The sequence below is a fragment of the Camelus bactrianus genome, chromosome 27, assembly GCF_048773025.1.
Source record: "Camelus bactrianus isolate YW-2024 breed Bactrian camel chromosome 27, ASM4877302v1, whole genome shotgun sequence".
NCBI classification, from domain to species: domain Eukaryota; kingdom Metazoa; phylum Chordata; class Mammalia; order Artiodactyla; family Camelidae; genus Camelus; species Camelus bactrianus.
In genome coordinates, this window is record NC_133565.1 from 30,944,681 (window position 1) to 30,958,441 (window position 13,761).

General features: G+C 43.7%; 1 protein-coding gene across 3 annotated transcripts in view; it reads left to right on the plus strand.

The window, feature by feature from the left end:
* Positions 1 to 6,512: 6,512 nt before the first annotated feature.
* Positions 6,513 to 13,761, plus strand: part of UBE2Q2 (ubiquitin conjugating enzyme E2 Q2) — a 54,172-nt gene continuing 46,923 nt past the window's right edge. The window contains exon 1 of one of the 3 annotated variants that reach the window (XM_074354250.1): positions 6,513 to 6,991. In XM_074354250.1, coding sequence (XP_074210351.1) covers positions 6,812 to 6,991 — 180 coding nt within the window. In that variant the 5' untranslated portion in view covers positions 6,513 to 6,811. The remainder of the gene's footprint in view (positions 6,992 to 13,761) is intronic. The other 2 variants (XM_074354249.1, XM_074354248.1) reach the window with 2 other exon arrangements.

The following is a 13,761-nucleotide window of genomic DNA, read 5'->3' on the forward strand; positions in this document are numbered from 1 at the left end:
ATAATAAACCCCAGGCTGATTTCCCTCCTGCCTCCTCTCGTCAGCATCAGTGGGGTCAGGAGTTCCTCCTGTTGTATTAATCAGCCCCTCTGGAAGAGCATGGGCCCCTTCTCAAGCCTAAGTGGCCTTCCTGAAGGTGCTGGCGTCTCTCCCTCAGCAATCAAGAATCTTATCTGTAGAACCTGGGATCTTCCGTCCAGGAAGATCTGTATTTCAATCCAGTGCAGTTTCTGTACTGGCCTGTCCTCTCAATGCTAAGTTATTTGCTATTTTATATTCATCTAAATTTACATTTATATTTGTAATTTATAGAGAAGCAGACGTGTAGTGGAAACAGCTAGACAGACCTGGGTTGAAATTCTGACTTTTTTCCCAGTTATCTGCTGCATGATCTTGGGCAAATTACTTCCATTTTCCGAAATTCAGTTATTTGGGGGGTATAATGATCGCTTCCTCAGCTGCTACAATGATGAAGTAACTTGGCACACAGTAGGTTCTCAACAGATGTTTGTTAAATGAGTGAATATTTGCTTACTAGAGTCTTGAGGATTTTTTTTTTAGTTAGAAGAAATCTTAGTGTACATCCTCTTTATCTTAGACATGAGGAAACTCCAGAGAAAGTAGAAAATTTGGTCTTTCACTCATTTAGCAAACACTTTTTAAACACTGAGTCTGTGTCAGGCACTGAAGATATAATAATTAGTAACAGATTGTTGCTGCTTTCAAGGAGTAAGGAAGGGCATGTTTTTAAAAGTGCTATACTGAGCTTTGTATTATTATAATCTAGTGATGTGCTGTCCAGTATGGTAGCCACTAGCCACATATGTCTATTTAAATTTAAATTAATTTCAGTTAAATACAAGTAAGTTTCAGTTCCTCAGTCATATTAATGATTTTTCAAGTGTTCAGTGGCCACCTATGGCTAGTGGCTACTGTACTGGACAACACAAATACAGAACATTTCTATCACTGCAGCAAGTTCTACAGGATGGTGCTGCTTTAGACGTTCTCCCCAGAATAATATTCACATGCATATATACTTATACATACAATTTCAGGGTGTTTGCATCTTGATCTGAAAACCCCTTAACAATTCAGGCAAGGGATGGGCAGTGGTAACTAAAACTAAAATCAAAGATAGGAGTTTTATTATAAGCCAGAGTCCAAACTTGTGAAAATTGCAGCTCAGGACAGATTCTGGCTGAGCTGGCTGCATCAGAATAATGAGTCACTTGTTCATTTCAGCAGGGATGGGCTCCGTTTCCTGTGCCTCATGGGGAGCCCTGTGGTTGTCTGGGCATATGTGGCCACATGCTGATGTGTGCACACTTCAGACAGGGACAGAGGTCCTCACAGCTTCCCCGAGATTTCAGTGAAACTGATTACTTCTCTCAATTTTCTTGCAGTTGCTTTAATTGAAGACATTACATGGCTTTCACTTCCAGTAGGCTATATTCACCCTGTGATCACTAACTGGGTGCTTTCTAGGTCCCAAGGATTGGATTGTGTGCTACAAATATGAAGATGATTAAGACAAGAAGTTGATAATCCAGCAGAGGAGACAATTATAAAACCAGCTAGTCATAACCAAGGCACAACCAATGAAATAAGTGCTGAAACAGGCAGGGGGCTAAGAAATTGGAGATAAGGAGAGATTAAATTCAATTTAGGGAACTAGGGAAGGCTTGATAAAGGATAAAGGTATTTGAGAACAGCCTTATAGGATTTGTGGAAACAGAGTAGCACAGAATACGCTATCACTGGGAACTACTCCACATTCAGGTCATTGAAGTCTGAAACTCTTCTGTACACGTGTTTTCTCCCATTCCTTCTTTCATACTGAACTTGCTCTGTCTCCTTGGAGATTTCCAGACTCTCAAACTCATCTTCCTTTCATGGTCCTTCATGCATGTCCAGGTGGGAGTCCGTGGTCAGAAATTTCAACCAGTTTTTGTCAGTGCTCCCTTGTCCTCTGGTTTCTGTATTTATCTGTCTTGCCCACCCCAAACCTGTCTTGTTACAATCAAGGCCATTTATTCAGTATGAAGTCTGTCGACTAGTCTCCACTCTAACTCAACATTTCTTTGTGCCCCCCCCCCCAATTATCTTCCCCATCCCCATCCTCCTTGGAGAGGGGTCGGGGGAGGATTCCTTTCCACGAGTAACTCCTTATCCCATCCTTTCCTTCCTCTTCCAGAACCTGGTTCTACACTTTATCTCCTCTCTTGCATCTTCATTTTTCATTGCCTATAAACAGCTCTCTCCTTAGGGGCAGATCCAGGTTTTGTAGGGCCTGAAGCTTATTCAATCTAGAGAGCTCTCTTTGAGAAAAGAAAAGTTATAAATACTAGGGGAGGGTATAGCTCAGTGGTAGAGTGTGTGCTTAGCATGCACAAGGTTCTGGGTTCAATCCCCAGTACCTCCAGTAAACAAACAAACAAACCTAATTACCTCCCCCCTCCAAAGAAAAGAAACAAACAAAAAAACTTAAAAAAAAAGTTACAAATACCAACTTAAGAACAAAAGTTAATATTTGTTTAGAAGGGTCCTCTGCCTGTGTAAGGAGCCCTGAAGCTTAAGCATCAAAGTAAATCCATCTCTGTCCATATTATAATAAAAAGAATACAAAAGCCTAAAGCTTTCTTTTGCTTTGCTACTGCAAATGACTATTCATTTCTCTTTCTCGTCTCTCTGAAACCTTTTGATAGTCACAGGCCTAATTATAAAGTCAGAGCAACACATATCCACCTTGACCTCAGCCCTCCGGTTTCCAGGGCAGCCTGTCCAGATCGGCCCCGCTGCTCCCTCCTGGAGATGCCTGTAACCTCCCCAAGGCGGCACCGATAACCGAGCAGCTGGATGTTATGTCACAGGAACTAAATAAGATGATGTTACTCCTGATATCACCACAACCTGAATTTGTGTTCGTATTTTTTATTAGTTTTATCCAAAATGTTCTAGGTCCCATCAAACTTTATTTTCTAAATCTGCCAAAAAAAAAAAAAAGTAGTCTACATACATTGTCTTCACTCCCACCCCATGTCCACCATTGACCTTTAATACCTAAAACCCGTAGCTTTTTCTTGGTCCTGATCTTTCTTGCCCTTTCCACAAATTATTTGACACATGGGTCATCCTCTGAATTTCGACTTCAACCATCACCCTGTATGACTGATCCACGATTATATGTCCCTTGCTCTGACTTCCCTTATAAATATCAGGCTCATAATACAAATTCTCTAAATGAGATCCCATCAGCACCTCAAATTCATCTTCCTCTGGTTGTGTCAATAACATCGCTTCCTCCCACCCACCTGCTTTAGAAATTTCAAATTGTTCCTTTAAACAAGACAACACTCCTCTCTCTCCCTCTATTCCTGAATCAGCTAAGATCGAGCAGTTGTGCCTCAGAAATATCCCTAGGATCAGTGTAGTCTTTCCATTCCCACAGCCATTTCTATTTCAGTGTTTCTCACTACTGACTTGGACCAATCCAAAAGACTCTATTGTTTGGAGCTGGAGAATCTCTGAGCCAGATGTGACTTGCTGCATGGAATTAATGGCAGGCCAGGTCTAGAATCTGCCTCTTCTTGGTGGCTACTTCACAGTTTTAAACCCATTGTAATCCATTTTGTGCACTAACACTGTATTAATTTTCTTAAAACTTATGACTCTCACCAAATGAAACTGTAGTAGTCCCTGGCATGGTATTTCAGGGTTCCAAAATCAGGTCTCAAATAACATCTCAACTTTATTTCTTCTTGGCTCCTTGCTGTACGCTATAATCAAGTGGGCTCTTGAATGTTCTCTGAACAGGGCCATACTTTTATGCAGATAATTTCTGAAATTAATTTCTTCCTCCCCTGATACGCAGTAGTTCAGTAGTTTGACCCTCTTATCTCCACATGTGACCTGATGCTGTCTTTATGCATCTGTAGAGGACATTGTGGTTGACTCACTGACATTCATTCCATCCCAGATACTGCAAATCCAATGAATGATCCCACCCATTTACCTGTCATTGGTTTAGGGGTGGGCATGTGACACATTTCTGGCCAATGACACAGAAGGGAATTCAGTTAGGTGGATTCTTGGGAAGGTTCCATGTCTTGGAAGGAGACGTGGAAGAAATAGTCCTTTCTGATCTGGATACTGTCATGTCTGGATGTGACCTGCAAGAATAGCTACAGCCACCTTGCTCTCAGTGTGACAAAGGAGATAGAGAGTCTGGGCTCTTGATATTTTTGAAGCTTTAATCAGCCAATCCTGGTGCCTGCTCTGATTCTGGACTTCCTGTCATGTGAAGTAAAATATTTCCTTATTGTCCAAGCCACTTTAAGTCACAGTTTTCTGTTATTTGCACCAGGAAACAGTGTATTGTTTCCAATGTTAGACTTTAAGCTTCTTGAATTCAGGGACTACGTCTATTTACATTGCTAGCCCTCTTACAGCTTGGAACACAGCAGATGCTCAAAAAATGATTGTGAAATTAATATATATGTATATATAATTTACATATATACATACATATACTTTATATATATATATATACACACTTCTGAGATATTACTAGTAAAAGTGTTTGCAATTTATAAGGCTATTTATTTTTTCATACCAATTTAGAGATAACAAAATGAAGTTTAGATAGATGAAATAATTTGTTCAGGGTATTTTATTTCTCAGAGTCATACCAAGTTCTGAACAGATTTTTCCTCTTTATCTCAAATCCTTGTCTGTGCCTGCCATGTCTGTTAGGGTCCCAAGAGTACTGGGGACTGAAGGAAAAAGAAAGCAGCAAACCACACTCGTGCTTAACCCAACAATGATACCAATATAGTATTCTAGTTATTTCTGACTCAGAGCTCAGGACTGGAACCCCTTCTTCTCCCAGTCCCAGTTCACAGTGGTACCTCTAGTGCCAGGGCCAGGAATCTCCATAAATATAACACTTTATATGGGGAGGTATTTTCCTGGAAAGATGGATAATAGCTTTTACTAGATTCTAAAAGGGGTCTGCAGCTCCCCCCTCCCGGGACAGGCTAAGAAACAACATGATACAATACTGCAGAAGAAAATGAAAATAAGAACTTTTAAAATGTTCCACATTTTAGTGGACTTCATACCTCCCTGTGTTCTTCTGTATTTTAAATTTTGTTATCTAAGGGACCAGTAGACCAGGGGCCACCTATAGATCATGAGACAGGAGACATTTAGGCACCAGGGAGGCTAGGTACCTCCAGTCAAGACCAGTGTAAAAGGAAAATGCAGAGGCCTTCGTTGGAAAATTACTAAGACTTTCAAAGTGGCCACAGCAGAGCATTAAACCAAGCACAAGGCCGTTCTAAGCCAGGAGCCCTATGCAACTATAGGTTGCACAGACATGAAACTGGTCCTGCCTCTAGTACATATCACTAAACACACTATTAATTACTGCCCAATTACGTTATATTCCTTTGGACTGCCATGCAGTCCTCCAACCATTTTGGGAGCACCTAGAATGTGCCAGGTATTGTGTTAAGTGCTGAGGATTCCAGAGAGGAGCATTCATTCAGTAACACTAGGTGTCTACAATATGAAAGGTTTCGTTCCAGGTCCTGGGAATATGGCTCTGGATAAGACATTCAAGTTGGGCAGGAACACTGAATAAACAGGAAAGATATCAGATAGTGAGTGATAGGTGCTGACAGAGGATGATGTGATACAGGGTGACTGGGTGGCTATATTTTTAGATTAGATGGTCAGGGAGGCCCTTCCCGAGATGACATTTGAGGTAATACTTTACTGAAAATAGGCCATGGGAGGTGGAGAAGGTTATCTCAAGCTTGGGAAACAGCAAAAAAGCTCAAGGCAGTAAAGAGAAAATGAATGCCAGAGTGAACAGAGGCACTGGATATGAGGAAGGATGAAACTGTGGGAGACGGGAGGGAGCAGCCGGCAGGGGCCAAATTACCATCTTGGGTGAAAGGTTAGAGAGCAAAGGAGTGAGCAGAGTCTGGCGAGAAGGTCCTGGCAGGAACTGAGGGTAGAGAAGTGGTGCCTAGGTGACTAGGATGAGAGTAGCGGAGACGAAGCTAGGTGGGCCGAAGTGGGTCCAGAAAGCAGCCCGCAGCCTCCCACCAGGGCGGGGGCTGGGTCAGGTGAGTGGGTGGCCCGCTCCGAGCCTCGCAAAGCACCGCCCCCAGGGGCCGGCGCGCGTCCGCTGCCCCGCCGACGTGGCCGGCGCGAGAGGCCGCGCACGTGTCTGGTCCCAGGCTGGGGGCGGGGGCGCGCGGGGGTCTCCGGCTCTTCCCGGTGATCCGGGCCGGTGAGCCAGCTGGCCCGAGCTAGGCGTCCGCGGGCGTTAGAAGCCGAGCACATGGGCCGGGCGGAAGGGGGCTGGGTCTTGGCGAGGAGGGGGCGGCCGGGCGGGCGCGCGCTAGCCGCGTGCACGCGCCGGAACGGGGCCGCGCGGGGCGCGTCGGGGCGGGGAGGGGTAGGGGCGGGGTGGGGGCAGCCCTTTCCCAGGCGGTAGCGGGGGCGGCGTCGCTGTTGCCCTTTTAAGCCGCGGGGCCGCCGCCTCCTGCCGGTGGAGTCAGTTACAAAGGGAGCAGTTACCCAGGCCGCCACACAGCCGCCTGCTGAGGCCTCGGCGCCCCTCGCCATTTTCCAGACCCGATCCGACGCGGGCCGCGGCGGCGGCGGCGGCGGCGGCGGGGAGAGGCGGAGCCGCGAGAGCGCGGCCCGGGCCGGCCCCGCGGGGCGGTCGCGGCCGTGACGGCGGCTCCGGGCCCGGCTCCCCTTCCGCACCCCTCCCGCCGGAGATGAGGGGAAGATGTCCGTGTCAGGGCTCAAGGCCGAGCTGAAGTTCCTGGCGTCCATCTTCGACAAGAACCACGAGCGATTCCGCATCGTCAGCTGGAAGCTGGATGAGCTGCACTGCCAGTTCCTGGTGCCGCCGCCGGGCAGCCCGCACTCGCCGCCGCCGCCGCTCACACTCCACTGCAACATCACGGTGAGGCGCCCGGCCGCAGCCCCGCAGGGCCGGGCCGGGGCGGAAAGCGGCGCCCCGAGCGCAGGGACAAAGGGGAGCCTACCCGGGAGAGGCCCCCTCGGACCCCCGGGCCGAGCGGGGCGGGGCGGGCCCGCCCCTTTCCCCGTGAGGGGCCCGGCCCAGGCCCCACCGGGACCGCGCGCGGCTCTGGTGGGAGGAGGCAGACGGCGCGTTCTCCGGCTCTCCCCGGGGGGCTGGGTTTGGGGCTGCTGGCCCCTCGCGGCCCCCGTCGCCGCGCCCTGAGGTGGGAGACCGCGGCCGGAGGAGCCCTCTCGGGGTCGCCATGGCCGCCCACAGCCAGGGGCCTGCCCGGGGGCCGCGGCCGGTCGGCCCCGGCTGCCGTGCGAGCCCCGGCGGGGCAGGCGAAAGGCCCTCAAGTTTGAACCCCTCATTCTTCAGTTAGGTTTCCCCGTCCCACTTATTCCCCCAGTTTTTTTTTTTAAGTTTGTGTTTAAGGAAGAACTGACATTGAAAACTGACGCATTTGAGGGGGGAAAAAGTTTAGAAGGCAGCCTCCGGCGCTGTTTGAATTATCCCACTTTCCTGCCAGTCTGGCTCGGCGCTAACGCGTTTCCGAAGGCGCCTTGGACCTTGGAGGCGGCAGGTGCTCCGGGGTATGTTTATGCAGCCCCTCCTGTGTATAGCCGTCCAAATTAGGGGCAGGCGAAAGGAGATACGTGCCCAAGTTCGCGGCCCATAGAGATCATATTATGTCATAAAGCCTAAAAGACCCTTTAAAGCTCACTCTTTCACTTCATCTGAAAGCTCGTGAGAAACCAGATGCTTCGTAAAATAGTAAACGTGTTCAGCCAGTTTCTGCATAAAAGTGTACGATGGGGCCGTTCGTTGTGAAATTGACTTAGGGTATTGGGCCAAACTGCGGAGTATAGCCCTTATTATAGCAGGACGCAAGGTGGTGATTTCACGTTCCTCTAAATGTGGCTAAAACCAAGTCTGGCGTCTTTAACTCCCTTTGGTTAAGTCAGTAAGTACTTAAGTGCCTACAGCGTACCTGGAGTCTGCAAAGGCCTCGAAGTTACGATAATTAACATTAAAATAGTTTTTCAGAATTCTGGGTAGTGTATATTAAAAAAAAAACGGTAAATGCAGTGCTGAGGTGAGATTTCATGTATTGAGCATGGCAGTTCTGGTCTGGGCGCTGGTTTTGCAAAACTGGGTAGAGCATTCCCTGCTTTCGGAACTCTCAGTCTTCTTGGGGAAGAGTTTTATACAACAAAGTGCGACCAGGTTTTCTATTGTATCGTTACGAAAGCCAAAGAGAGTAATTAACTTTGACTTTGGCGGTGGGAGGGGCGAAGGCCTTGAGAGGCTAATTTTGGAGCTGTGCTTTCCCAGGTGGAAGGGAGCGAAGGGACAAAGGAAACTATCGAAAAAAGACCCCAACGGTTGAGAAAACGTAGTTTGCTCCGGGGGTAGAGAAGTTAATGGTAAACAGGAAGTAGTAGTGAGCCTGAAGTCGGTGATAATAAGGGACTGGTCTGAATGGTGATTACTCTAGTAGAAGCTGAGGTATAGCCAGGAAAAGGTAGGTAGGGCTGGTTTGACTGACAGACTGAAGTTGTAGACTTGTGGGGAACCCCTGAGTTATTCAGGTGAGTGGGAAAATGTGTTTGCCATCCAGGACTAGGAGTGATACTCTGCAGTGAGTGGCATTAGGAAATGTGTGTGTGGTTTTGGTTATCCCAATGGGGGTGGGATGGTAGTGTTGCTGTGCTGGCATTTGGTGCCACGGGTACAGGGATGCCAGATGTCTTGCGATGTTCAGGCAGTCTGCCACAACAAAGATTTATACCACTTCCAATGCTAGCAGTGCCCCATTGAGAACCATATTGGAGGCTGATGGAGTCTGCCGCACACGAAGATAGTGAGTGAGTGATGACCTGGATTAGGGAATGGAGCAGTAACTGAATTAGAGACACCTGGGGAAAGGAGCCTGGAGGGGGGACTAGTACAGTGGTACCACTAATACAAACTATTGCAATTCAGATGTTAGTGAATTGTAACAGACATTATCAGAAGATACTGAAGATGCTCAGTGGATATGAATGTGTGTTAACTTTATTATGGAGAAATATCAAACGTATTCAAAAATTGAGTAGCGTGGAGAACCTCCATGTACCCAGCCTGAACAATGATTAAAGTTTTGGCCAATCTTATTTCATCATCTACACCCCACCTCGGAATATTCTGAAGTAGATTCCAGACATATCACCTCATCTGTAAATATTTCGGTGTGCGTCTCTAAAAGATAAAGACTCTTTAAGCATGGCTGAGTGTTTTGATAAAATCTCCATGGTTTGCTCTTGATACCATTTTCTTAGAGGGGAAAGAGCAAGGGAAAAATGGAGTTGGATTTCAAATGCCAGGACCTGTCTACTCTGTGATTTGCCGTTCTCTAAAAAGTTTTAGCGCTTAAAAGAAAAAAAGAATGTTTGATCTATTTTTAACTTTTCCTTGTGTCCCCAAATATTTATTGAGCTCTTCTGTATGCCAGGCCCTGACTTCTCCATGCTTACCAAAAAGCATCCCAAGGCAGTAATGTTTGAGTGAATGGTACCTCACTAGTGGTCTCCCTACATGGCATGCATGCCAATTTCTGAATAATCCTCTCAGGATATTGTGCCCCCCTTTTCTTTCAGGCTTCTGCATCAGCAGTTTCTCCCATGTGGAATGTGCCCCTTACACCACTCCTATCTGTCTTGACATGTCTGACCATCCCCAAGGCTCTTCCAGTCATTCGCTGTTTATGCTGATAGCTATTTCCCTTCCTGCCTTCTGTGGCCCCTACTGTTTACTGCTTTGGTTATATTTTCTTATGTTCTGTTATAGATTTGGGTTTGTCTTTTTTTAAGTCTTTTTTTTTTTATTTTATGGTGACATGGAAGAATATTCTGTAGTTATGCTTTTCCTCTTCCACTTAGTAAATGCTTAGTAAATATTTGTACTTTTGACTGTATAGCCACCATTCTAGCTCTGTTCTGTTTGAACAAAAATCTTATATAAGTTAACTGCCAAGAGTTGGTCAAAAGGGCAGAGAAAACATCAAGAAAGTGTCATTGATAGTGCATAAATATTTAAAAGGCTTCTTAGAGCTCAATAGGAAATTTGCAATTTGACTTCATGTGGAAGAGTTTTGAGACGTAAAAAACAAAACAAAACATAGATGTTTTGATGTTTTACTCTTTAGGCCAAGGGAATGGAGCTAAATTTTTTTGTTTTATAAATTTGTCCTCATCGTAAATATGAAGGGAAAAGAGTCCCATTTTCACCTTCAAGGAGTCTTTTTTTAATTTGTTTTCTGTGAACTCATGATATGAAAGGTTGTTATGCAAACTTAATATTGTTTTTCCATTTTCAGTAAATAGTTCTAATTGCCAGTTAGTGCTAGTATCCAGTTGTTATAATCACAGTAAAAAGCAAAGCACCTTGTTTTAATAACCTCTGGCTTTCTTTTAGTCCTTTTGAAATATTTAGCGTAACTTGATGACTCCATTACTCCTTTTATGGACTTCTTGGCATCTAGGAACTCTTGGTAGGGAATCACTGTTTTAGAGTGAAAAATCCCCCCTCCCCCAGGAAATAAACTAGCTGCTAAATAAAACTTTATAGTAATTTATTATTTGTGTAGCATAAATCATTACTCTTTCTGCATGAATGGCTATTTGCCAGGATATTTGTGGTAGAATTTTTATTTGTTTGTTTAACTAATTAAATTCCTATTCATCATTGCCAAAGAGCTGCTACCCCCCCCCCCCCCCCCCCCGCCAACAGCAAGATACTAAATTTAAAATGTTACAGCTCTGAGTTTAGGAGAAAAAGATTTAGTCTCTACTTAGTAGTTGGGACCTTAAGCACATTACTTGTTTTACTGAGCTTTTCTATAAAGTAGATAATACTTTTTGCCCCACATGAGAACATATATATGAAAGCTCTTTAGCAATAATGATGTTCTCTAAGGTATAAAAGTGATGGTATTATTAGTGGTTGCATAACACTTTATTTTGAAAATGCTTTTTAATAGCTTTTCATGGGAAATAAACCAATGCTGTTAATTTCTTAGTTTTTCATGTTTCTAGTCTTTGATAGAAAGTAGCCCAGACAAGGTTATACAATGGAAATAACAGAACTGACTAAAGAGCCCAAGACCTCTTCTTTGGTGTATTCTCCAGGGACAGATTACTTTTCCAAATTGAACTCCTGGAGAATCTTTTGGAAGTATCAGAACTGTCATGTTAAGCACCTAAGTGGTACTTTCAGTCCAGAAGAATCATTGTTTATATTCAATTGACCAATTTATAACACAGAGTCAAACGCCTAGTCCTTATATATCCTCCCTAATCCCGGTTTTTATGCCTTTCCTTGAAAGGAGCAGATCTATGAAGAGGAGACTTAGGTTTCCAATTTGTGAATGGTGTATCCTTTAGTAAATTGATTTTTTATTGTTAAACTTCCTTAGACCTGGAAAAGGGTAGTATTTGATAAATGTCAGCTAGTTGAGGGGTGGGGAATTAAATTGAGTCTCTACCAAATGTAAAGCATTGCTGGAGAGCCAGAGTGCTGAAGCAGAGGTCCCTCTTTCCCAGGCCACTGAAATAGTGTTCAGAAAGACTAAGCAAACTCAGAACCAAGGAAACCAGTGGTTTCTGCCGGTAGGTGTTTTGAATCCTCTTCAGCATTTCCGTTTTCTCTGACTCAGTTTTGATTAGCTGTAATTTGCTACTCAGATCACATGGGTGTGTATGCATTTTTCATTTACCAAATGTTAGTGTTTTTACTCTGCTTCTGAGGGCTCTGGTTGTCTTAGATACTTAGTTGTAGTTGCTTACTTGTAAAATGATTAGCAGAGAGCAATTTCTTTTTCTTTCTCTTTTTCCTTCCTTCCTTCCTCCCTCTTTCCTTTCCTCCTTTCCTCCTTCCTTCCTATGTTGTCAGATCATTTAGAATTCTATTAAGGTACCATGTGGTAATTCTGTCAGCTTATTTCATCTTCCACCCTACATTTATTGAATAGCAAAGTGTGAAAATAATGTGTCACGTAACTGTTCTCTAGAAGAATTACAACTGTTTTATCTCTGAACCTTCAACAAGAAGTATATGCATCAATTTTCAAAAAAAATGATGAAATCCTTGGAAATGGATGTGTCCTATCAATTGGAAAAACACCAGAAACTGAGCGTTCTGGCAGGCAGTGTTGCTGGCTGGTGCTTGTTAGAAAGCCACACATTGGTCTCTTAGTGGATTTATGCAGAAAATAGACACAGAAAGTTATTTCTGAATAAGACAGGAATTCCTTAAGCAGTGACAAGCAGAGAGTCTGGTTTGATTAACCTTGAGTTATGTTGCCTCAGATCAGGACAACACAGCACAACATTTTATGGTGGCAGTGGCAGTGGTGGTGAACTTGTTTGAATAACCTTTATAGCGGTGGTCATAGACAACTTCATCCTTCAAGCCTTAAAAATCACTATAAAACTAATAATAGAATTGAGGAAAAACAAAGGTCCTGAGTAATTAGTTGCTTAGATAATTGTCTAAAGTTTTCATAACTGTGTTAGAAGCACATAAACATTTAATGTAAGGAAGCTGCTTGAACTTATATTGGGATTTTTGAGCACCATCCAGTAGTTAAAAATTGTATATCATGAGTCATTTTAAAGACAGATAGGAAGGAAACTATCTTTTCAAGATAGGTACAAAGCTTAATTGTTAACCTTTTTAAAAATTAAAAAGCTTGAAGTGTATGAGAGGTTGAAAGTATTAATGCTTAGTTTTAAATATTACTCATATTTATAGATGCCTTTCAGAGTATATGGACTGTCTTTTAAATATGACACTGAAGAAGCCTTGACTGTGATGTAGAGTTTGTGCTGAAGATTGTTTCCAGAGATGGTGGCAGTGGATGTTTTATAATGTAGAATACAAGACATCCTTATTTCAGAAATCTAAAAACCAGAGAAGCAACACTAGAAAAAAATCACCTATAATTCTACTACTTAGAAGACAACCAGTGTCAAAATTCTGTTACATATCTTGTCATCTGGTCATCTTTTTTTCTCCTATGTTTACATAGACTCCCTCTCCCTTAAAAAAAAATCAGATTATTTTGTAAACTTTTTTTTTTTTCAATAATATTGTAGACCTTTGTCATAAGTTATTCCTCTACAGTGGCTTCAGTTACCATGTGCTGTCCTGTTGTATGGCTAGAGCACTGAGTCAGTCATGTCTTCTAGTTTGGGATATGTAGGTAGTTTCTGATTTTTTCTCTTTTAAACAGTGCTCTGAACATTAATAGCTAGAGCTAAATCCTTGTGCATTTAGCTAATGTCCTTTGAAATTTTCCTAAAAGTGATAGCTTTCCATTCTTAGTGATAAATCGGTTTCTGGAGATGTTGTAACAAATTATATTGTATAGGAACTTTTTTCTTCTTCCCAGTAGCAGCTTTTACTGTCAGACTGGTAAAAATGTTAGCAAGTGTAAAGTGAAATGGGCATTGTCACAGTCATGATAGAAAGTGTAAAGATCTATGACTCCCTAGGAAACAGTTTGGTTTCTTTTAACCTTCCGTTTCAGCAAGATAAATGCTGACTACCCCTGGTTGGCCAACATTGTCCTGCGATGCTAGATCTTCAACAAAGAGAGCTCTAGCCCCAAAGAAGACCCAGGTTTGCCTGGTTTAGCTCATCTGACAGCTAACCATAGGGAGTAGGAT